Source organism: Trichosurus vulpecula, chromosome 1 (assembly GCF_011100635.1).
Source record: "Trichosurus vulpecula isolate mTriVul1 chromosome 1, mTriVul1.pri, whole genome shotgun sequence".
NCBI classification, from domain to species: domain Eukaryota; kingdom Metazoa; phylum Chordata; class Mammalia; order Diprotodontia; family Phalangeridae; genus Trichosurus; species Trichosurus vulpecula.
The window spans coordinates 153,340,723-153,366,732 of NC_050573.1; the positions used below are offsets into that span (position 1 = coordinate 153,340,723).

The 26,010-nt window shown below is 37.9% G+C and overlaps 1 protein-coding gene across 1 annotated transcript in view; it reads right to left on the reverse strand.

The window, feature by feature from the left end:
- ESRP1 (epithelial splicing regulatory protein 1) overlaps positions 1 to 26,010 on the reverse strand; it is an 85,483-nt gene that overhangs the window by 27,805 nt on the left and 31,668 nt on the right. Inside the window, 5 exon segments of the mRNA XM_036738958.1 lie at positions 3,287 to 3,505; positions 14,053 to 14,354; positions 16,833 to 16,875; positions 16,974 to 17,106; positions 17,276 to 17,386. Coding sequence (XP_036594853.1) covers positions 3,287 to 3,505; positions 14,053 to 14,354; positions 16,833 to 16,875; positions 16,974 to 17,106; positions 17,276 to 17,386 — 808 coding nt within the window.

The following is a 26,010-nucleotide window of genomic DNA, read 5'->3' on the forward strand; positions in this document are numbered from 1 at the left end:
CTTCATAATAACTGAAGACAGAGCTGAAAAACCAGACTCCCTGCCCCAAATGGGTTACATTCCATTTTAATAGGGCAGAGGTTAAGAACCTCTAAGAGTCTAAGATCTTTTGAAAAAATGTTTTGATGACTCTATTTCAATATAATTTTTTAAAAATCTTGTATATTTTGAATTTTAAAACATTATTCTAAGAAGGGAATGAAAGGCTTCACCAGTCTACCAAAGGGATCCATGACACAATAATATTAAGAACTGCTATGCTAGAAGAATATAACACGTAGACAGAGAAACATACAAAATTATATAAAGTATTTTTGAGAGGCAGGGGGAGAACACAAACAATTAGAAAAGCTCAGGGGAAAATCAAAGAAAGCACTCAACCTATTCTTTGAAGCAAAAAAGGAATGTTGAGAAGACAGGATAAGTAGAATACAAGATAGAATGTTAAGTTAGTAGTACAGCTTGTCTGAAAATGAGAGTGCATGAAGAGGAATAATATAATGCATTATCCTACCACTTGCCAGAGAAGCATGTTCTCTGCTACTGACAAGTCTTAAGAGACTGGCCTGGAGCACTCAATAAGTGACTTATCCAGGGTCACACAGCCAGTACTTGTCAGAGGCAGGACTCAATCCAAGGCTTCCTGGTTCTATAGGGAGTTATCTATATCCAATCTGCCCAGAAGAAGCATTTTAATGGCCTTTTATCAGTGCTGATCCTCTCTGACATCTCTAGCATTTATAAGACACAAGCTAAAGCAAATGGGAGAAGTGGAGGCAGATGGGTAATATAGATGTTTTTCAAAAAGTTTGGCAGAGAAAGAAAGGATGAAAGGCAGTATACCGAGGGAGTAGTAGGTGAAAAGAAAACTTAAAAACCAAAACATAAACACAGGATATACTCTCAGAGACCACATCCGGCTTACTCTCCAGTCTGTTTCACCTCCATACTAGCTGTCTAGCCCCCATAAGGGTACACTCTTTCCTTTCTAGCCAATCCCCTCTTCCCACTTTTTGGATCCACTTTATGTTTGTCTCCTCTTATTAAAATGTAAGCTCTTCAGGAATAGATATCTCATTTTCTTGTTGTTTTTTTTTTATATCCCCTGTGCTTAGCACAGTGCCTGGTATGTATTAAGCACTTAAGAAATATTTTCTTTATCTATTCCTTAATATGTTTGTATGTAGAAAAGACGTTGCCACTGAAGATGATATTGAAGATGAAGAAAGAAAAGGGCTGTGTCCAAGTCTTTAGGTAAAAAGGGTAGTTCAGCCTTGTCAAGGAAGAGGGATATTTTTGAGGCAGAAGGATAGCAATTAAGAATAAGCAAAGACATTTTAAGATGTAAAGGCTGAAAGCAGAGTTGAGATGGAATGGTTTTATCTTAGTCAAAAAGAGAAGATATTTACCAAGAATGGGAGCAGAAACGGCATAATATAAAGGACCCACATAAATTTAGATATAAATTCATGCTAAATAGATTCATGCTAAATAAAACATAACAATTAATTGACTTTCTCTATCAATGCTCAGTAACCTAAAAAGACGAGTGGAAAAAGTGGATGAGAAGCAACTAACAAGGCAAGTACAATCGAAGGTCAAGGGAGATGGGGCTTGTAGGGTCATAGCACAAAACATCATTGGAATATAATAATATAGGAAGACACACATTACAGTAATAGATCACAAAGCTTCGCTTTAGTCAAAAAATCTGAAACCAAAAAAAATTATCTTGACAAACCACATGACATTACACATTTATTTTAGTCTACAAATTTTTCTTAGATTCTGCATCAGAGAAATGTTTCACTAGGGTATGACTAAACCAGCTTTTCTTTTGAATTTATTATTATTGTTATTGTTACAAAGAGTGATTTGTAAATCTAAGGGAATTTTAAAGGTTTTTTTTGGGGGGGTGTCATATTTCACCAACATTTATTGTTATCATGTAGATACAGAAGCAAGTTTACTCTGAATTGCCCTTCCCTCTGAGATTAAATCCAGAAAAAAGATTTCATTTAGGAAATAGATCCTACTTTCAAAATCATTAAGTAGTAAATGGCTTTTTTTTTTAACAACTCTTGGTGTAATTTAATTTCTTTCATTGGGAGTTCAGTACAGCATATTCTGTATGTTTTGATCTAGACACAACAAAAGTAGTCCTTATCTGTGACAAATTGTATTCGGACTAATACAACTGGTTCTTAGTGATTCCAGGGACTCTGCCTTCTAACCATAATGGCCTACTTGCCATCTCCTCACCACCTTCCCCTCCCCACACCCCCATGGCATTCCCATTTCCCATATTCATGCTTTTGCACAAAGCTGTCCCTCAAAGCTTGAAATATATTCTCTTCAAACTTATGCCTTTTAGAATCCCTGGCTTCCTTCAAAACTCTGCTGAAATGCTACTTCTTACATGAGGCATTTCCTAATCCTTCAAATCCTCCTAAGCCAGATTACTCAGTCAACAAGTCAAACAAACAATTATGTGCTACTTACTTCACTGGAGATACAAATAAAAATAATAAAACAATCCCTTCCCACTTATTTTGCATATGTTGGGCTTATTTATCTGTGCATCAGATAAAATATATATTGGTGTCAGTATGTGCAATTCCTCTTGAGTAGAATTAAAGCTTTTAGAAGGTGAAAGGCTGTTTTTGCTTTATTTTTGTTTAGTGCCAACTGAAAGTGCCTTCCCTCCAAGCTTATTTCTATTTATACTAAATATTTATATCTTTTAAGCACAACTTTCTGCATGTTGTCTTCCCCCATTTTTATGAGAGCTACTTGAGGCAAGTGACCATATTTTTGCCTCTTAATACTCCCCTACTTAGCACAGTGACTGTCACATAGTATGTGCTGGTTGACTGACTGATATGCTTTTTAAATTGAGGTGTGAAGTGAAGGGATCAGTATAAAATTTTAATTCCCTCTCCATACTGTATGAAAGATCACTAATGATTAGTCACTGGTTCTACAGCAGAGGATTCTTAAATCTAGGGTCCACAGATGAGATTTCAGGGGTCAGTGACCTTAGTCGAAAAAAAAAATACATCTTTATCTTCACTAGCCTTGAACTGAAATTAAGCTTTTCCTTCAATACTGAATGTATTGAATGGTCTATAGCATTTCTCAATGGCTTATTTCTGAACAAGGTCTCCCCCTGGACACTCTGAAAATGCACTTAATGAGTGTAACTGACACTTGCTTATAAAAGCCCTTGATGGATCCCTCGAAGTTCTAGATTAACGGATTATACTTTTTCTAATGAACAACTTACCTGGTGATTTAATACCATATGAACTCCATGGGTTTGAATAGCACTGGAAAATTCTCCCAAAAATTCCAATATGTCCTCAATAGTGGCAGCATAAGGAAGCCCTCTTAGACGTATACAGTCTCTGACACTGGTGGGGGTCACAAATTGCTGAGGTAGTACAGGAATGATAGGGGGAGTTGGGAGTGGAATGAGGGGTGTAGAAGAAAACCGATTCAGCACCTGCATGTGAAGTAAAACAAATGTCTATGAGACAAAAGACTTAGGTTTGTTTCCTTCATTGAGAATAATGGAGCATTTCCATCTCTCCAAATAGCTGTATTGTATGAATTTCCACTACAATTCAATTGAACTCTGACTTAAGTTATATTCTTTCTAGGTTCCTCTACTTAGAATGCATTTCTCTCATTGACACTATCTTAGTATACATGAACTTTCATATATGATACACCTCTTGTTTCCAAACTTATATAATGGCCTAAAATATATATTCCCTTCTCGCCTTTACCTCTAGGAATCCCTAAAATCCTTTAAAATTCCTATATGAGGCTTTTCCTACCCCACCCCCCAGTTATTAGGAACTCCTGCCTCAAAAGAACCTTGCATAAGGAACTCACCATTTAAAAAAAAATTGCTGCTGGGGGGCAGAGCCAAGATGGCGGCTGGAAAGCAGGGACTAGCATGAGCTCCCCGCCGAGTCCCTCCAAAAACCTATAAAAAATGGCTCTGAACCAATTCTAGAACTGCAGAACCCACGAAACAGCAGAGGGAAGCAGGGCTCCAGCCCAGGACAGCCTGGATGGTCTCTGGGTGAGGTCTATCCCACACGGAGCTGGGAGCTGGGAATGGAGTGGAGCAGAGCCCAGCCTGAGCGGCGCGGACCAACAAGACCAGCAACCGGGCAGAGCATGCCCTAGCGCCCTGAATCAGTGAGCTGTGGCAGTTACCAGACTTCTCAACCCACAAACACCAAAGACAACAGAGAAGGTTAGTGGGAAAAGCTGTGGGAGTGGAAGGAGTTCGCGGTTAGGCTACCACCCTGGGGGCAGCGGAGGTGGGGCAGCTACAGAAGTACAGCTACAGTTGCTTCTGGCCCCAGTCCCACCTGGTGGGAGGAATTAAGTGGCAGATCAGAGCAGGAGTGAGGAGCCTGCTGAAGATCTAAGTCCAGTCTGGGTTGGGGGTTCTTGGGGAAGGAAGAGCGCTGGTGTGGCAGAGCTGGCGCATCCCCCCAAGCGTGGAACATAGTTCTCTTAACTCCATAAGCAGTCATACCCTGCTGAAAAACTCAAGGGTCAAGTTAGTTGGCTGGGAATATGGCCAGGCAGCGAAAACGCAACCAGATTCAGTCTCAGACTTTGGATTCTTTCTTTGGTGACAAAGAAGACCAAAACATACAGACAGAAGAAGTTAACAAAGTCAAAGAGCCTACAACAAAAGCCTCCAAGAAAAACATGAACTGGTCCCAGGCCATGGAAGAGTTCAAAAAGGATTTGGAGAAGCAGGTTAGAGAAGTAGAGGAAAAATTGGGAAGAGAAATGAGAAGGATGCGAGAAAACCATGAAAAACAAATCAAGGACTTGCTAAAGGAGACCCAAAAAAATACTGAAAAATATACTGAAGAAAACAACACCTTAAAAAACAGACTAACTCAAATGGCAAAAGAGCTCCAAAAAGCCAATGAGGAGAAGAATGCCTTGAAAGGCAGAATTAGCCAAATGGAAAAGGAGGTCCAAAAGACCACTGAAGAAAATACTACTTTAAAAATTAGATTGGAGCAAGTGGAAGCTAGTGACTTTATGAGAAATTAGGATATTATAAAACAGAACCAGAGGAATGAAAAAATGTAAGACAATGTGAAATATCTCATTGGAAAAACCACTGACCTGGAAAATAGATCCAGGAGAGATAATTTAAAAATTATTGGACTACCTGAAAGCCATGATCAAAAAAAGAGCCTAGATACCATCTTTCAGGAAATTATCAAGGAGAACTGCCCTGATATAGAGCCACAGGGCAAAATAGAAATTAAAAGAATCCACTGATCGCCTCCTCAAATAGATCCCAAAAAGAAATCTCCTAGGAATATTGTTGCCAAATTCCAGAGCTCCCAGATCAAGGAGAAAATACTGCAAGCAGCCAGAAAGAAACCATTTGAGTATTGTGGAAACCCAATCAGAATAACCCAAGATCTGGCAGCTTCTACATTAAGAGATCGAAGGGCTTGGAATGCGATATTCCGGAGGTCAATGGAGCTAGGATTAAAACCTAGAATCACCTACCCAGCAAAACTGAGTATCATGTTCCAAGGCAAAATACGGATTTTCAATAAAATAGAGGACTTTCAAGCTTTCTCAGTGAAAAGACCAGAACTGAATAGAAAATTTGACTTTCAAACACAAGAATCAAGAGAAGCATGAAAAGGTAATCAAGAAACGGAAATTGCAAGGGACTTACTAAAGTTGAACTGTTTTGTTTACATTCCTACATGGAAAGATGATGAGTATGATTCATGAGACCTCAGTATTAGGGTAGTTGAAGGGAATATGCATATATATATATATATATATATATATATATATATATATATATATATATGTATGTATGTATGTATATGTGTATATATATGTATATATATGTATACATATATATGTATATATATGTGTGTTCATGTATATATAAGTGAATGTATGTATATATCTATGTGTATATGTATGTATGTGTATATATATGTGTGTGTTTATATATATATATATATGTGTAAAAGAGAGAGAGCAGACACAGGGTGAGTTGAAGATGAAGGGAAGATATCTAAAAGAAATAAAATGAAATTAAGGGATGAGAGAGTAACATACTGAGAGAGGGAGATACGGAGAGATAGAATGGGGTGGATTATCTCGCATAAAGGTGGCAAGAGGAAGCAGTTCTGTGGGAGGAGGGGAGAGGGCAGGTGAGGGGGGAATAAGTGAATCTTGCTCTCATCAGATTTGGCCTGAGGAGGGAATACCATACATACTCAATTGGGTATCTTACCCCACAGGAAAGAAGAGAGAAGAAGATAAAAAAAGGGTGGGGGGGATGATGGAGGGGAGGACAGATGGGGGTGGAGGTAATCAAAAACAAACACTTCGGAAAGGGGACAGGGTCAAGGGAGAAAATTCAATAAAGGGGGATGGGTTGGGAAGGAGCAAAATATAGTGAGTCTTTCACAACATGAGTATTGTGGAAGAGTTATACATAATGATACACATGTGGCCTATGTTGAATTGCTTGACTTCTTAGGGAGGGTGGGTGGGAAGGGGAGAGGGGAGAGAATTTGGAACTCAAAGTTTTAAAAACAGATGTTCAAAAACAAAAAAAAAAGTTTTTGCATGCAACTAGAAAATAAGATACACATGCAATGAGGTGTAAAAATTTCTCTTGCCCTACAAGAAAGGAAGGGAAAAGGGGATGGGAGGGGAGTGGGGTGACAGAAGAGAGGGCTGACTGGGGAAAAGGGCAACCAGAATATACGCCATCTTGGAGTGGGGGGGAGGGTAAAAATGGGGAGAAAATTTGTAATTCAAACTCTTGTGAAAATCAATGCTGAAAACTAAATATATTAAATAAATAAATTTTAAAAAAATTGCTGGGGAAGCTGGAGAGCAGTTTGGCAGAAACTAGGCCTAGACAAAATCTACGACATTATACCAAGATAAGGTCAAAATGGGTGCATAATTTAGATATAAAAGGTAATATTACAAGCAAATTAAGGGAACGTGGAACATTCTATATGTCAGATGTATGGATAAGGAAGAGTTTTTGACTAAACGAAATAAAAGAGGATCACAGGAAGTAAAATGGATAATTTTGACTACAAACAAAACCAATGCTCCAAAATTAGAAGGAAATCAGGAAACTGGAGGAAAATGTTACAGCCAGTTTCTCTGATAAAGATCTTGTTTCTCAAATATATAGGGAACTGAGCCAAATTTATAAAACTAAAAGCCATTCCCCAACTGATAAATGGCTTTTAAAAAGATATGAAAAGGTAATTTTCAGGAGAAGAAATCAAAGCTATTAATAATCATGTGGAAAAATTCTCTAAATTACTATTGATTAGGGAAATTCAAATTAAAATAACTCTGAGGTACCACAGTTCACACCTAACAGATTAGCTAACATAACAGAAAAGGAAAATGATAAATGCTGGAGGGGATGCGGAAAAATAGGTATGCTAATGTACTGTTAGTGGAGTTGTGAATTGGGTCCAAGCATTCTGGAGAACAATGTGGAACTATACTCAATGAGTTATCAAACTGTACATCTCTTTGATCCAGCACTATCACTACTGGGTCTGTATTCCAAAGAGATCAAAGAAAAGAGAAAAGGATCTATATATACAAAAACATAGAAGCCCTTTTAGTGGTGACAAAGAATCAGATATTGAGGGGATACCCACTAATTTGGGAATGGCTGAACAAGTTGTGGTATATGATTATGATGGAATACTACTGTGCTACAATAAACGATAAGCATAATGGTTTCAGAAGAGGTGGGAAGACTTTCATGAACAGACAGAAAGGTAAGTGAGCAGAACCAGGAGAATATTACATACAGTAATAGCAATATTTTAATGATGATCAAATGCAAAAGACCTAATTAATCTGATCAATACAATTCCAAAGGACCCATGATGAAAAATGCAATTTACCCCTAGTGAGAGATCTAATGAACTCCGAGTGCACATCTGAATCATACTTTTTTCGCTTTGCTTCTTGCTTTTTCTTTCTTTCTTTCTTTTTTTGCAACATGGTTAAATGCATGACCTCACATGTACAGCTTGTACATGTATATTGCTTGCTTTCTCCATGGGTGGAAGAGGGGCAGGAAGGGGGGAAAGAATTTTGAACTCGAAATTTTTTTAAATGAATTTTAATTAACTAGAAAAACTACTTTGTATTCCTTTTTATATATATACTTTATATTCTTTTATATATGTACATACGTACACATACATATTGTCACCCCCATTAGAATGTAAGCCCTTTGAGGGCAGGAATTGTTTTGCACATATTTATAACCGCAGGTTATCAATGCATGGTGCCTGGCACATAGCAAGCATATAATAAATGCTTATTGATTTATACCTGTCTTTATATGTTAAAACATTAAAAATTATAATATCTAAGAAAGTATACTGAAAACAAGTTTTTACAGACTTAAAATAGACCAGTAACTTGATAATACAGTTATTCTTACCCCCACAGAACAAACTCAAGTTTTTAAACCTTTCTTCCACCCCCCTCATCTCTCCAACAAAAAATAAAGTGACCGTCCTAAAAAGAGACCCCGACCAAACAAGGAACCTAACGAAAGAGAGACATACTACATCTTAGAAAGAAAGAGGGTAGAACAAATTCCACACACAAATCACAGCATTTGAAAACAACTGGGAAGTTAGTACAGTGATCAATTTATATTCAACAGTCATTACAAAGAGAGGAATGGCAAAGGTTTCTTTTTTTTTTTAAGGTGAATTTAAGATGGTGGAACAAGAGGACTCTAATTTTTATTTAATTTTGATCGATGAGGACAGTTGAGAAGATGAACCTAGAAGGAACATAGAGCAAAACTGCTACATACATACATATATACACACACATACATATATTTTACTCAAAGTATACATCTGTTTGTTCATACAAAACTATTTCTCATTTAGGAAGGCATCTCTGACTCCACCCCCCATCGCCCCGCCCCAGGTTTCATGCCCCAGAGGGTCAAGGTTATGGCAGGCACCACTACAGACTACAGTCACAGCAATCACTAGTAGAGACTAGCAGTCTAGCAGTCTTTTACCTCTTAAATTCTGAGTGCAATAGAGGTAGTTGACTCACAGGAGAAAAAGGGCCAAAGAACCTCCCATCCACATTGCCCCACCCTCACTCAACCTGTCAGGCTGCCTCCTAAACATAGTGATGACAATATAACCTAAGAAATTGCTTGGGGAACCAAGAGAGGGTGGAAGATAATTACGTAAATCTAGGGCAGAAATAAAGGGAGGAGAAGTGAATCAGCTATGATGCTGAAATAAGAAAGGATGTGGCCAAAAGCGTCCATTAGTGAATAAAAAGGCAGAAATGAAACCATATTGATCTAGGAGAAGACAGGGCAGTAAGGTATACAAATCACAACATTTAGGTAATGAAACAACTCACACTAACAGCATTCGAAGATTTACAAAGTTCTTTCCTCTGATTCAAAAATATAAAAATAAGGAAAAAAAATGAGAATAAGTCTTACTGCCCAATAGATAAACGGTCAAAGGCTATATGAACAAGCAGTTCTCCAAGGAAGAAATCCAAGCTATCCACAGCCATAAGAAAAAAATACCACAAATCATTAATTAGAGAAACTCAGATTAAAGCAACACTCAGAAAGAAGAAAAGGACCCATAGAGCTGTCCTCCCCAATTTAAAAAAAAATAAAAGGAGGAGAAAGAAAGAATAGGAGAAAAGAAGGAAAGAAAGAAAATAGGATCACTGAAGCATTAAAAACAAAAACAACACGTAAGAAACTAGAGGGAACACCAGATGAGAAGGAAATGCAGACAAGCAGGACAATAGGAAAAGTAACACTATGACTTCCATACCTAACATAATATACTGGGTTGACAGAAATGTTCTGTTTTTGTTTTTACTTCTGGTAGACTTCAGAATAAGAAGAAGTTAAAAGAAAACAAAGTCCTCCTCGTAACAACCTCCTGAGGTAGGTAATACAAGTGTCGTCATGCCAATTATAAAGATGAGGAAACCACCCTCAGACAGGTCAAATGACCTCTGTACATCACACAACTGCTAAGACTGTGAGGCGATATCCAAAGCCATGTCTCATGACTAAGTCTGGCTCTGTAGCCATTATATCACACAGCTTGTCAAAAGAGTGAAAGACAAAATGGAGAAAACATTGCATTTGAAGGCAGGATCCAGGTTGGGACCCCAGTCTTGTCATTTTATCACCCACATGCCTAAAGGAACATCATTTCACCTCTATCATCTTCAGTTTCTTCACCGAAAATGAAGAATTCGGACTAGATGACCTTTAAGGTACCTCCTAGTTCTACATGCTGTAATGCCAAAGCCAAAAGAAAAAAAAAAAAGTATTTGTCTTTTTTTGTTTGTTTGTTTTTGGCAGGGCAATTGGGGTTAAGTGACTTGCCCAAGATCACACAGCTAGCACATGTGTCAAGTGTCTGAGGCCAAATGTGAACTCAGGTCCTCCTGACTCCAGGGCGGGTACTCTATTGACTGCACCACCTAGCTGCCCCAGAATTTGTCTTTCAAAACAATGTGTAGATCATTTTCCTTTGAGGTAAAGGCAGTAAAAGTTCCCCCTGCCTTGTATCACACAGACTGCCTCAGGTGTACTGCAAAGAAGAATTTGAAGAATTACTTCTGCTTTTCTAATGCTGCCTTTCATGAAAAGCCTGTTTATACTGTGCTTCAGCCGAATTTATGTTCTAAAGTTGTTTTAGAAGACTCAGGACCCTAAGACTGTCTGGCTAAATACTTCATCTGCTTAGTTGTGTAACTTTGGAATACTATGTAACATACTGAATTGATTATGTAGTAATTAAAATGTATTTTTTTAAAAAAAGAAATCTATTCCTAGCGTTTCATACACACACACACACATATGTATACATGTATGGTTATGTATCTATTTATATATACACACATTTTAATTGAGCTGCAAACATCCATTGTCCAAAAAAAAACCCCTTAGTTTTAAATCTGAAATTGAATTGAGATTCAGAATTTGTTCATTTCATAATTTATATAAAGCCTCTTAGGCATCTTATGAGTCTGAATACTTTAAGTGTCCAATCTTAACTAAGATTTATATAACACTATGTGCTAGGCACTGTGCTAAGCTCTTTAGAAATATTATCTCATTTGATTCTCACAACAGGTGCCATTATTATCCCTATTTTACAGATTAAGAAACTGAGGGAAGTAGAGGTTAAGTGACTTGCCCAGAGTCACATAAACATGTAAGTGTCTGAGGCCAGTTTTGAATTCAGGTCTTCCTGACTCTAGGCCCAGCAGTGTATCCACTGCTCTAGCTACCTGCCCATCTCCTATCCAAAAACTATTTTACATGATTCTCACGATGAGGTGGACCCATGTATATGAGCAATCTCATCTTTGTTCTGGTTTGTACAGGGGGTTGAATTTGAGAGCAGACATGTCCAGTAACTACAATAAACTTGTATCCCATACCTGTGGTTCTCAACCCAAGGAGGCCATTAAGTTATCACAAAGAGTCTGAATTAATATAACCTGCCCATCAGCCATCACATATTAAGTAAAGATACTTTCTGGAGAATGAATACTATTAATTGTTTTCTTAAATAATTAGCTTGACTAATTAACTTAAAATTTTCAAAGAGATACACAGATGGTATCTTGAGGGTTAAAATATAACTTCATTTATAAAGTAAGAATGAATTCGTAGTTTTTTGTTACCATCTATTTTCTCCATCAGGCGAGGCAATGTGGTATAATGGATGGCCTTGGAGTCAGGAAGGCCTTTCTTCTTCCTGCCCCACCTCTGATATATACTAGGTTACCCTGGGCAAGTCACAAGTTCTCTGTCACAACTCTTTAAGACAGCTAGGTATCACAGTGGATGGAGTGATGGCCTTAGAGTTGGGAAGACCCAAGTTCAAATGCAGGCTCAGACACATAGTAGCAAACTATTTAACATCTGTCTGCCTCAGTTTCCTCACCTGTAAAATGGTGATAACGATAGCACCTCCCTCCTAAACTTGTGAGGATCAAATGAGATAATAGAAGTCCTTAGGCACCATGTTTGACTCACAGTAGGAGCTTAATAAATGCTTGTTTCTTCCCCTTTAAGACTACAAATTACAGAGGGTTTGCGAAGCTGTGAACCTAGAGATCACTGAAATCTCAGATCTAGGAAAAAAAAATTTCTTAATAGATAATAATTGAAGTACTACCAAGGAAGAGGGGGTGGGTGTGTGTGTGTGTAAAGAAAGGGGAGGGTCCACACGCAACACACACTGTTGCCATTGTACTCACCTAATACTTAATTGTCTGTAATTGGATAATCCATTAGGGAGTTTTTGTTAATGATGAAATCACTTATGTGAAGTGACAATATGCTTATTGGATTCCTAGATATGGGAATCACAATCTAAGCCCAGCACCAACACAGAGATTCAATGAGTACATCTCTTTCCAAAGCGGATACTCCTTTTCTTCCTTTCTAATCTACCTTAAGCTCTCTTAAAACACGAATATAAATGAGGCTAGAGTTATACTATTAGCAAGCTGAAATTAATAAGCAATATCTGATTATGCTAGTAACATAAAAATGACAACTAAATGATTAAATACATTGATCGTACATTGTTAATCTTAGCTCAGGGCAAATACCCCGGGCTGTATGCCTTGGTAGTAGGGCATTATGAGAACAATACTTCCGAGTGAAGATTGTCATAAGGGAAGGAACATAGTGTATGTAATCTGGTTAAGCTCTCTGATGGCAGAATTGTTATTTCCTGTGAAAGTCCTATGAAAACCCACAATCCTACACTAAGGCCCAGCAGCTTTCCAGTAATCCCACAAGTGGTAAGGGGTGTGACTATAAAGGAGTGAGACCAATTTTATTTGGCTTTCAGGAATTAAACTCTACTTTCAAGTTCTATATAACATATGGCAACACACTACAAAACCCTAGTGCTAGAACTGGAATAATGATAGCTGCTATTAACACTAAACTTTCAGATCAATAGAACACTTTACCTATGTTATCACATTTGACCTTCCTAAAAAGCCTTTAAGACCCGTGCTACTGTTATTCGGATTTTGCAGATGGTAAATCTGGCTGAGAAAGATTGACTTGCTAGGTGATGTGGTGGATAGAGCTCCAGGCCTGGAGTCAGGAAGACTCATCTTCCTGAGCTCAAAATCTGGCCTCTGATACTTAACTAGCTGTGTGATTTTGAGGAAGTCACTTAACCCTGTTTGCCTCAGTTTCCTCATCTGTAAAATGAGCTGGAGAAGGAAACGGTAAACCATTTCAGTATCTTTGCCAAGAAAACCCTCCAAAAAGGAGTCATAAAGAGTCAGACATGACTGAACAACAACAAAGAGCTAGTGAACATTTGAGAAGAGGTTCAAATTCAGGTCAACCTAACTGAAAGTCCAGATCTTTAGTCACTATGCCATGCTCCTTCCTTAGAGATCATCTAGCCCAAATCTCTCATTTTATGGATGAGCAAATTGAAGGTCAAGAGAAAGAAGGGATTTACTTGGCTAAGATAACACAAGTACTAAATGTCCAAACTATGATTTTAACCCACATTTTCTGATTCCAAGTCTACCAATCTTCTATCATACAAACAAGTCTCCAGGACTACTGATGTCTCATACTATGCTTTTTATTCCTAAAGACCTAAAACATACTCGCTTTAGGGTCTAAATAATCTTCTGTCATTTATCTCTTTGGAATGGGTGGGTAATTTGGAATGCTTGCCATCTAAGATGTTAGGATAAACATCTCCAATTATTTTGTTTCATCAGGATTCATTTATGATTCAAGATTTCCATTTCCTAACATGCAGCCATTTCCCATGGCACAAAGAACTGTCATCAGAACCAAGAAAAGCATGTTGAATTATGAAAGTCTCTCATCACAGGTAAATTACAAAAAACGAAAAAAGGATAAAAAGTAATTAATATTTTTTTTTCACTCACCTGCTGAACTTCAGCTGCGGTGCTCCTGAAGAGTTCAATGTATCTTTTACCCAGCAAGTCTTTGTGTTTCCTCAGTGCATTCTGTGCATATTCCTCACAAGCAAACAGGACAAAAGCATCCCCCGTTGGCCTACCATCAGGAAACGTGACAAATAGGATGCCTTCCTTCCCCCCTGTGATAGGACAATGCTGTCCAAAGAAAGCCAATACTTCTTCTGCTGTGGCAGTGAAGGGGAGTCCTCGCATTCGGACAATGACCTGATTCTCTTTGGACAAGAATTGGGCTACTTCATTGGAAGTACCTAGAGAACCAACGCAGAGAAAGGGAAAAGGACAAAGGTCTTCAAATTCACCAAAGTGAAGAGGGAAAAATTTCAGGAAACACCTGAAATCCATAGTTATTTCTGAACCTTTTGATGATTTCTGCAGACTCCTAAAATCCTAGGATTTTAATTTTTTGCTTCCTCTTTTAAAAACCCTCTCCTACTCATGCTTTCTTCCAGGTTTTCTTTATTCATCATCAATATAACTTTCTAATTCAGGAATACTGCCTTCAGGAAAAGCTGCTATAACCAGTCCCTTTCCCTTTGATACTCCTCTTCAAGAGAAATACCTGCTAGATCCAGCTCTTCCAACAGTCCAGCTCTAACATTCAAGTCAGTTCATGCATCTAAGAGCTGGAAGGGCCCCTCAGAAGTCATTTAGTCCAACCCCCTCATTTTAAAGAGAGGATGACATAATACCCAAGAAGCTGAGGGGACTTTCCCAAGAATAGATCCTTCTAGCATATAGCATCATACCCAGAAGTCTCAAGAGGAATTAAAGATGTCAATATGAGAATAGGCTATCTTCTTTGCCATATACCTAGAGTGTGAAGCTCATAGAACCTGGGAGCCTATAGATAAATAAAATAAGATTATGACTCCATATCTCATTAGCATTGAAAGGCAAAAATCCTAGTCCCATCCTATCTTCCTCCCATGGGAAAATATGGAATCTCATAGTACATCAAACTATTACATCAAACAACCCAACTCTAGCCCATAGCAAGCTGTCTGAATGAGACAAGGGACATCTATGATGAAGGCGCTTGAGAGTACTCCTTTGAAACCTTAGAGTTGCAAGACATTTCCATGGGGGACCTAGAACACAGCAAAAATGTTTTGGGTATGTTTTCAGAATCCTTTGCCCTCACACTCCTACATTAACTTAGTTCTAGAAGCACATTAGATTCACTTCTCCAACTTTCTCAGCACTCAAAAAAATAAAAGCCATAAATCTTGGAAGAATAGGAAGTCTCAGCATCACAGTGCTTTTAAAATTTTAAAGCTGTATATTACTGATAAGAGAGAAGGGTTACACTCTTCCTATACCTTTCAAACTATGGCATGTGTCCCTTGTTCACCAAGGAAACACTGGAAAGAATACATTTCATTTCTTCCATCACTGTGCTGTCTTCCATTCATTGACTTTAGATCATTTAAATTAAGTGTTGATACTAAATTAGAAGTAGATTAGAGCAACTACAGATTCTTGTGTTGTCTTGTGATCTCACGTTTTTCATTTGATCTCTGGGGTCCCTTTCCAGCTTCAGATCTCTGATCTGATGATCATTTGCCTAGCCCTAAGCTTTTGTTTTAATCCTCGTAAGGGCAGATTTTTAAATGAACTTCTAATTCCACTTTGTCAGAAGGTAGTTCTTTATTCATTTGTCCTAAGAATCACAAGACCAAAGAGTTGGCAACTCATCCCTTTTTAGGCTGAGATTTTTTAATTCAAAATTAAAAAAAAAAGATCAGGTCACTTTTGTAGGGATAATTATATTACCTACTTTGTAGGCAGTCAGGTGGCACAGTAGATAGAACACTGGGCCTGGAGTCAGGAAGGTCTGAATCCAAATCTAGCCTTACACACTAACTGTGACCCTGGGCAAGTCATTTAACCTCTGCCCGCCTCAGTTCCCTCAATTGCAAAATACACATCATACTAGCCAGCACCCACCTTGCAGGGTTATTGTGAGGATCAAATGGGATGATATTTGTGAAGTATTTAGCACAATAGCTAGCACATAGTAAACATTTAATAAATGCTCATTTCCTTCCTTCCTTCCTGACTTTCCATAGTGCTTCAAGATGCTCACTTCACAGATATTATATCAATGGATCCTTATAAATAACCGTTTATCATCACTAGTACCAGTGACTTCTTCCCTTTTTGCCAAATTCTGTATCTTGTTTTGTAGAAGATAAGACTTTGTGTAGCACCTACTATGTGCCAAGCACTATGCCCAGTGCCTTAAAAAAACAAACAAACCCCAAACCAAATATTATCTCATTTGATCCTCACAACTACCCTGGGAGGCAGGTGCTATTAATATCATCATTTTACAATTGAGGAAAATTGTGGGAAACGGATGTTAAATGACTTGCCCCAGATCACACAGTTAGTAAATATCTGAGGCAACATTTGCACTCGGGTCTTCTTGATTCCAAGCCTAGCACTCAACATTGTGTCACCAGCAACTTCTTGTTTAGAATTAAAAGATAACATGAAAACAACAAAACAATTTGGGGGATGGGTGTGAATGTTTACAGTATTTGTGAGTCTTAGCCCTTAAGGAATAACTACATTTAAAAACTCAAGAAATTATGCATGGAATCTAAAGCCACATCAAGAGAAAGAAAAATCAGCAATTTAAGACAAATAGTAGGTTTTTGGAATTCCAGCTATTAAACATCTCTTCCTTACCACTTTAACAAGATCACAGAACAGTGACTTACCACCTGCAATTTTAAGGAAATCTTCACCAGTTGCTTTGTAAACCTAAAGCAAAGAGAGAAATTACGGTCAGATTTTTTGAATGTACCATCACGTAGCCATTCATCCTTTACTCAGGAGGGACTTCATTTGCCAAGGCATACCTCAATGTACCGATTCCCCATGTGGTGTTTGTGCCTCTGTAGTGCAAGATCTCTGTGCTCTTCACTCACAAACCTAACCAATGCTTCTCCATTTCTTCGACCCTGGGCATTTAGACAAAGTGCAGCACCTCCCCTGCAAAGATTTAAAAAAATATACATTAGAAAGTGGCTGGTGAAGGAGAAGATAGAATTAAATGGGAGAATGAAAAAAATATCTGATTCATTATATCCTGTTGGATATAACTAATTGTTCAATTAATTATATTAATTTTTTTATATTGCTTTATTAAAGAAAAGCTTACTTGGCAATGTTAAGGCCTTTGAAGAATCTTGCAATATCTTGGTCTGACGACTGCCATGGCAAACCTCTTGCCCTGACTATAGTGTTATCATCCACCAGCTCCATCTTGCTGCTGTGGAACAAGTGAAGACATTTAGATATTTCCCAAATTCATCTTCCCCACCATCTCCCCTGGATTCTTTCATATAAACAGAAGAATTGCAGATATTCGCTTTCAGCAAATTTCTCGTCTTTGTGCTTCCAAGCATTAGTTATTTTTGGTTCAGATTTCAGTACATGGTAACATTGTATCACATCCCCAATAAGAGAGGCAGGGCTCAATGTTCTTTGTGGATCACAGGAACTGCCTGTACATTTTCTAAGATAGCAAGTTTCCCCATTCCAACTGTCTTCGGGTGGAGGAACCATATTAAATTTTCTTCCTGGCACTGTACCTACCCTCTAGGTGCTGACATTCACCTGAGAGGATCTGCCATACAAAAATAATTTATAATTATTTTTTACCAGTTCTAGGCTAGGGTACTTCCAGAAGTAAGACTACCAGACTTCAAGTACATCTTCCAGTTCTTGTCAGCATACAAGACAGCTTTCAAATGTAGTCCTAAGTTTGGAGCCTTGAGCCCAGAGCATTGGGCATGCCAGCTGGGGGAAAGACTCTTCCTCCCTGAATCAACTTTCTGGAATTACTGCCCAGTTCTCAGCTTTATGGGACCCTGTCCCAGGATTGTATCAAGCTTAGTGATGCCCTCTGTGGACAAAACCTTTTCCCTCTCCTTCTCCAATCCCCGGGGCCTTCTCCACAACAAGCAAGACACCCCTGGCTTCCTGACTACCTGGTTCCTGCCTGATGTAAGCAATCTCACAGAATACATCACCATCTACCAAGAGGGTGAACTTCTTGGAAAGACCTCATTCTAATCTTATACCTCCCTCAATGAACTTCTTTCCAATCACTGCTATTCTGGCTAGATTCACTGCTCCAGGGTTGCATACTCCCACCCCCTTATATGCAGTGATTCCAAGCTGCTAACGTACAAATCCTCTTCTTTATCCTCCACCTTACCCCTCCAACGGGGCACTCCCCATCTGCCTACCCCCTTCACTGTGTCTTCTGGAATGCTTGCTAAATAATAAAGCAACTTCCCTTCATCTTAAACCTGTTTCTTTTTCATTATGTCCATCTCAGAGACACAGCTCCCCTGATGACATTTTTTTCCCTCCAATCACCCCCTTCCTGGGAAGACGGGGCAGGTGAGGGGGAATGAGTAAATCTTGCTCTCATTGGATTTGACCTGAGGAGGGAATACCATACACACATACACACCATACCCATCTTACCCCACAGGAAAGAAGGAGGAAGAAGATAAAAAAGGGGGGATGATAGAAGGGAGGGCAGACAGGGGGAGGAGGTAATCAAAAACAAACACTTTCGAAAAGGGACTGGGTCAAGGGAGAAAATTCAATAAAGGGGGATAGGTTAGGAAGGAGCAAAACATAGTTAATCTTTCACAACATGAGTATTGTGGAAGGGTTTTACATAACGATACACATGTGGCCTATGTTGAATTGCTTGCCTTTTTAGGGAGGGTGGGCGGGGAGGGAAGAGGGGAGAGAATTTGGAACTCAAAGTTTTAAAAACAGACGTTCAAAAACAACAACAACAACAAAAAGTTTTTGCATTCAAATAGAAAATAAGATACACAGGCAATGGGGCATAGAAATTTATCTTGCCCTACAAGAGAAGAAGGGAAAGGGGGATGGGAGGGGAATGGGGTGACAGATGGGAGGGCTGACTGGGGAATGGGGCAACCACAATACATGCCATTTGGAGTGGGGGGGAGGGTAGAAATGGGGAAAAAAATTGTAATTCAAACTTCTGTGAAAATCAATGCTGAAAACTAAATATATTAAATAAATAAAATAAAATAAAATATCTACAATCACCCCTTCCTGTAAAAGTTATACTTTCTATCATATCTCTTCATTTGAAACGGAAGAGTCTGACTATTCCTCCTAGTGCCACCTGCAACCACCTTTACTAAGCAACCTCTCTTCCTTTGACATTATCACATAATCCAGATCTTCCTTAGTAAATTCAGTGCTTGGATCATAATTATTTTCTCTTCCTCATCTCCTGTTCTACTAGGGGACTTTGGCAGAAATACTGATATCCCAGACATTGACTACATTCTGTTCTCTTCCCTGATGACCCCTTGGTGAACCAACAAGTTCATATTGTGCTATCTCTTGCTCCCTTGTCCTATCACTGATCACACTTTTCTGAGTTCCAACCCTCAATGACTCCCACGATCCACCTCTTTTCCTCCTATTCACAAGCCCCTGAATGGAGCTGGTGGAAATCACAAAACCATGCTGCCTGGCCCTAACAGAAATTTATATTATCTAATGTCAACAGATCCCTCATTGTAGTAAGATAAACCATTCTGGTTTTCCCTACTCCACTCACTATCCTACTCTCTAAGTGGCTGTTACATTCTCTTCTCTCCTCAATCATTCCAGAGCATCCCCTCCCCTCTCAGATGAGGACTTCACCTCATCAAAAAATTTGAGACTATTCACCGAGACCTCCTATTTCTCCCCTCTTCCTTATCTCACATCATTCAGACATCTTCTTCCTCTGTATGTTCATTCATAGAGATCTCAGGAGAAAAGGCAGTCTTTCTTGCTGAGGCAAATCCTGCTACATGCACCTCTGATTCCATTCTTTCCAGTCTCCTCTAGCAAATTCTACTCATTATGAGTACCATTCTAAACTTTAATCTCTATTTATTAGCTCCTCTCCTGCTACTTACAGACATGCCCATATCTCATCCTTAAAAACGAAGAAACAAACCAGAATGAATTCACCACCGATGAAGAGGAAATCAAAGTAATAATTAGGAAATATTTTATCCAAATGTATGCCAGTAAATCTGACAATCTAAGTGAAACAAATAAATATTTATAATAATATATATTGCCCAGATTAACAAAAGAGGAAATAGAATACATAAATAACCCCATCTTAGAAAAAGAAATTGAATAAGCCAATAATGAACTTGCTAAGAAAAAAAGCCCCCAGAGCCAGATGGATTCACAGGTAAATTCTACCAAACATTTAAAGAACAATTAATTCCAATACTATGTAAACTTTTGGAAAAATGAGCAAAGAAGTCCTACCAAATTCCTTTTATGATGCAAATATGGCACTGACAACCTGACTAATATGGAAATGTTTTACATGACTGCACATTTATAATCTAGACCAAATTGATTACTGTTTCAGGGAGAGGGTAGGGGAGAGAGAGAATTTGGAAGTCAAAAATTTTTAAAAATGTTAAAATTTTCTTTACATGTTAATTGGGGGAAAGTAGACCAATTTCCCAAATGAATACTGACAGAAAAAATTTTAGTAAAATGCTAGGAAGGCTATTACAGCAATATAGAACAAGGATCATACACTAATGACCGGGTAAGATTTATACCAGGAATTCAGGGCTTGTTCAATATTAGGAGAACTATAACTGAGGCAAAGTGAAGTGAGCAGAACCAGAAGAACATTGTACACAGTAACAGAAATATTATATGATGATCAGCTATGAATGACTTAGATATTCTAAGCAATACAATGATCCAAGATAAGACCAAAAAACTCACAATAAAAAAATGCTATCCTCCTCCACAGAAAGAATTGATGGACTCTGAATGCAGAATGAAACATATTACTTTTCACTTTATTTTTTGTGGTGGTTTTTTGGGTCTGCTTTCTTTCACAATATGACTAATATGGAAATATGTTTTGCATGATTGAACATGTATAAGCAATATCAAATTGCTTACCATCTCAAGGAGGGGGAGGGGAACTCAAAATTTTAAAAAGCAAATATTAAAAATTGTCTTTACATGTAATTGGGAAAAAAGAAAATATTATTTAAAAAAGAATATAATGATCACAAAATCTTAGGATTTTGGAGTCTCAGACAGCTGTTACCTTAGCTCATGAAGTATTCAACTAGATAAAACTGGTTCTTCAGTCAAAAAAAAAAACCCACTTGATCCAATTATCCCCATTAGTTATTGTCCTAGATATCTCCTTCCATTTGTAGCTAAATTCTTCGAAAAAACCATCTACAATTACTGCCTCCACTTCCTTTCCTCCCACACACTTCTAAACCCTTTGAAATCTGGCTTCTGATCACATCATTCAATGAAAACTACTGTCTATAAAGTTACCAGTGGTGTCTTAATTGGCATAGCTAAAGACCTCTATTCAGTCCTCATCCTCTTAATCCCTCTATAGCATCTGATACTGTCAATAACCGTTTCCTCCAGGAAATTCTCTCTTTAAGTTCTTATAACACTTCCTCTTCTTTCTCCTTCTGTCCAATTGTTCCTTTTCAGTCTCCTTTGCTGGTTCTTCATCCATATCATGCCAACTAACTTTGAGAGTCCTCTAAGGGTCCTGTGTCTCTTTCTGTTTTTGTTCTACACTATCTCATTTGGGGATCTTATCAACTCCTTAGGATTTAATGACTGTTTCTATACAGATTCCTGGATCTATATATCCTGCCCTAGTCTCTCCACTGAGCTATAGTCAGACACCTTCATTCTCTTATCCAAGGTTATCCAAGATAAGTACCCTCTTGGGAGGGTCACTGTTTCAAACTGGATGACACAGACATCTCAAACTGAAGACATCCGAAACAGAATTCATTATTTTTCTCCCCAAACACTCTCCTCTTCCAAACTCCCCCATTATTACAGTTGAGAGCACCATCATCCTCCGTTACTAGAGCCTATAACCTTAGTGTCATCCTTATTTCTATCTTTCACTCACCCTATATTCCAATCCATTGCCAAATCTTACTGTTTCTACTTTCACATCTCTTATGTAGATCCCCTTATTTGTATTCATTCAGTCACAACCCTAATTCAGGCCCTCATCATCTCTCACTTAGACAATTTCAATAGCTTTCCAATTGGTCCCCTTGCCTCACATTTCTCCCTACTCCATTTTATCCTCTACTTGGCTGCCAAGGTGATTTTTCTAAGTAGGTCTGACTGTCAGCCCCTGCTCAATAAACTCCACTGGCTATCTATTTGATCCTTTCTAAGATCAAATATCAAGTCCTGCTTGGCTCTTCATAACCTGCCTTCCTACCTTCCAAACTTCTTATACTTTACTCCCCTCTATATAATATTCTATAATCCAACTATACTGCCCTACTTACAGTTCTTTGAGTATGTGATGCCATCTCCCATCTCTGGGACTGTCAATCAATGGAAAGCACCAGGTTTAAATTTTACTGCTGTTAGTTTGATTCAAATCGATGCTTAACAACAGGGAATGACTGAATATGTTGTGCTACATGATTGGGAAGGAATACTATTGTTCTAAAAGAAATAATGAGCTCAATGATCTTAGAAAAACATGGAAAGATTTGCATGAAATAATGAAGAGAGAAATGAGGAGAACTAAGAGAACAATGTATAATGACTTTGAGTGAATAAGTTATTTTGACTACTATTAATACCCAAATTAACTACAAAGGACATGTGAAAAAAGACACTATCTGCATCCAGAGAAAGAACTGATAAATAGAAGAATGTATAGAATAATTTTACATATATATGCACACACCTATTTGTGTCTAATGGTGGCCATCTGTGGAAGGGGGGAGGAAAAAAAAGAAATTTACATGATGACTTTGTTGTATATTTAAAAGGAATAGCAAGTTGTACAGAGCAGATTTTCAGTTTCATGTACAATCATATTTTTGTTATACAATATTATAGAAATGCTTGTTTTATTCTATAAATTAAAAATAAAATAAAATTAAAAAAACAACAGCATGGTGCAATGATCAACTATGATTGATTTAACTCTCCTCAGCAATGATCCAAGACAGCTCCAAAAGACTCATGATGGAAAGTGCCATCCACATCTGGAGAAAGAACTGAGTCTTAATGGAAATTGAAGCAAACTATTTTTACTTTATTTTTTATAGGTTTTTTTTTTCCTTTTGTTCTGTTTGTTCTTTTACATCATGACTAATATGGAAATATGTTTTAGATGATTGCACATATAACCCATATCAAATTGCTTAACGTCTTAGGAAGGAGAGAGGGAAAGGAGGGAGGGAAAAAAATTTGGAACTCAAAATCTTATAAAAAAAAAGAATATTAAAAATTGTTTTTACATGTAATTGGAAAAAATAGAATACTATTAAAAAACAAACAAAAACCCCACAAATCGATGCTCAACACCAAAACTGAGGCACACGTCTAAAGGCTGCTCCTTCCAAGTATACAGGGAAGGTGGAACTCCCTGTTTTCCTATAATGAATCACCAGGAAATGATTCATTATATATTTTATTAACTTTTCATGCTCGATTCCTCACATACTCACGTTTCTCCTAAGTCCTAAGACATTGTCCCAGTAGATCACTACCCAATATAATTAAATTGCAAAGGAATAGGGATGTACTTATTCATGAATGGTTTTTGAACCAAAGCAGAAAATTCCAGAAGTTTCTATTCCCTTCAAGTACCTTTGTGGCCTCATGTACTTTGTCCCTCTTTGGTTCATTTCTGATTTATTAATCAAATATTCCTGCCAGTGCTTTAAATACACTTAGAGAGGAAATACTGCCACTTAACTTTGAATTTAATGAGCATTTATTATGCATAATACTGTTCTAGGCACTTGGGACAGAAGACAAAAATGAACAGTTCCTCCTACCCCTAAAGAGGTCACACCTACCAGGAGTATTCAACATGTATTTGGAGAAGTAATATTAAGTATATAAAAAGTAATACAAAGTTATTTCAACAGGGAACAAATGTGGCAACTGGATGGGTAAGGACAGGGAGAGAAAAACCAGGGAAGGCTTCAGATAGGAGGCAAATACTCAGTAGTGATCGTAGCAAAGATACAGACTTTATAAAGAGCAGGTGAGAAGTCAAGACGTGGAGGGGCCACTTACGCAAAGTCACAGAGGAAGAAAATGGCATGATGTGCAAGAGAAATAGCTAGCAGGCTAGTCCGACTTAAATGGAGATTGAATAAAGGGGGAAAATATGAAATAAGACTAGAAAAGCAGATGAGAGTGAGATTGTAGAGGGCTTTAAATACCAAACAAACTTAGAAAATAACTTTGAAAGTTATTTCCTTTGTGAAACAGTGACAGCTGATAAAGCACTTAATAATGCTGACTGAGAGCCTGTAAGTCTTCATATCTTTCTCTCATTAAAATCTAGTTTTAGTATTTAGTGATTGTTCTCTTCCTGTCGGTTTTTATTTTTCACTCAGGAATAGGTGGCCAGGGAAGGTTCATGCAAGAGAAGAATCATCTCTACAATTTCACCAAGCTGAGAAGAGATCAGAGCTCTGAGGCAGTATACACTCTATCCAAAGGAGGAATCTTGGTTACAACACCCACCAAAAATCATTTAATCTCCATTTCCATATCTTCAATGACTTGAGAAATTGCATTACTTACCAAGGTAGTTTATTTCATTGCTAGATACCTATAAACTTCTACCATAGTTCTATCCATTTGTCATGGCAAGGAACTTAGAAATTATTTTTGGCTCTTTCCTCTGCCTCTTTCTCCAGTGCCCACCACTTGCCAAGCTTTGCCAACTCTACTTCTACAAACTCTTTCATATCTTTCCCTATTTCCTCCCCTCACTGTATTTGACCACCTTGATTCAAGTCCTTATTAACTCTTCCTCTGACTATTCTGTAGTCTAACTGGTCTCCAAGCCTTTAATTTCTCCCTCTCCCTAATTATCAAATTCATCTTTCTAATGTGTAGGTCTGACCCTGTCATTTGCCTACTCAAAAACCCTGAGTGGCTACTCTTATTTAGGCAGTCATTTTAGGTGTTCTACAATATGCACTCCATGTTTCAGCTGAATTGGACTAATTGGTCTTCTCTGATCTCATCTTTCACTCTCCTACTTCCATGCATTTGAATATAAAATCCTTCCTGCCTGGAATACACTGCCACAACATACTCTCTACTGATTAGGTCCCACTTCCTCTAATCTCCTCCCCTCCAAGTTGGTCTATCAACAAGCATTTGTTAATCACTTCATACCAAGCACTATACTAAGTACTAGGAATACAAAGAAAGACAAAAATAATCCTTGCTTTTGAGGAGCCTGCATTCTAATCACTACAAGTAGTTTCACATATTCTTATAGCATATTATATATTGTGTTATATATTTTATATTCTTATAGTATGTATCTCTCTAGCTATAACACATTTAACCTTATAGTATATTTATGTACAGGGCAGCTAGGTGGCAAAGTGGATAGAGTACCAGGCCTAGAGTCAGGAACTCATCTTCTTGAATTCAAATCTGGCCTCAGACACTAGCTGTGTGACCCTGGGTAAGTCACTTAACCCTGGTTGCCTCAGTTTCCCCATCTGTAAAATGAGCCAGAAAAGAAAATGGCAAACTGCTCCAGTATCTTTTGAAAACAACAAAATTTCTTAGGTTCACCTACATTCTACCTGTTCTCTACCTCCCTCCAAATCCATATAAAATTGTAATGCACTTGAAGAACAGTTGCTATCTTTCAACTTGATAACCCCAGCCCATCATGTCTTAAACAATCACTTAATAAATACTTGTTAAATTAAAATTTAATCCATCTTCCACATGAAAGCTTTCCAAATATTTAAAGACATGTATTACGTTTCCCCTTAAGTCTTCTCTTCT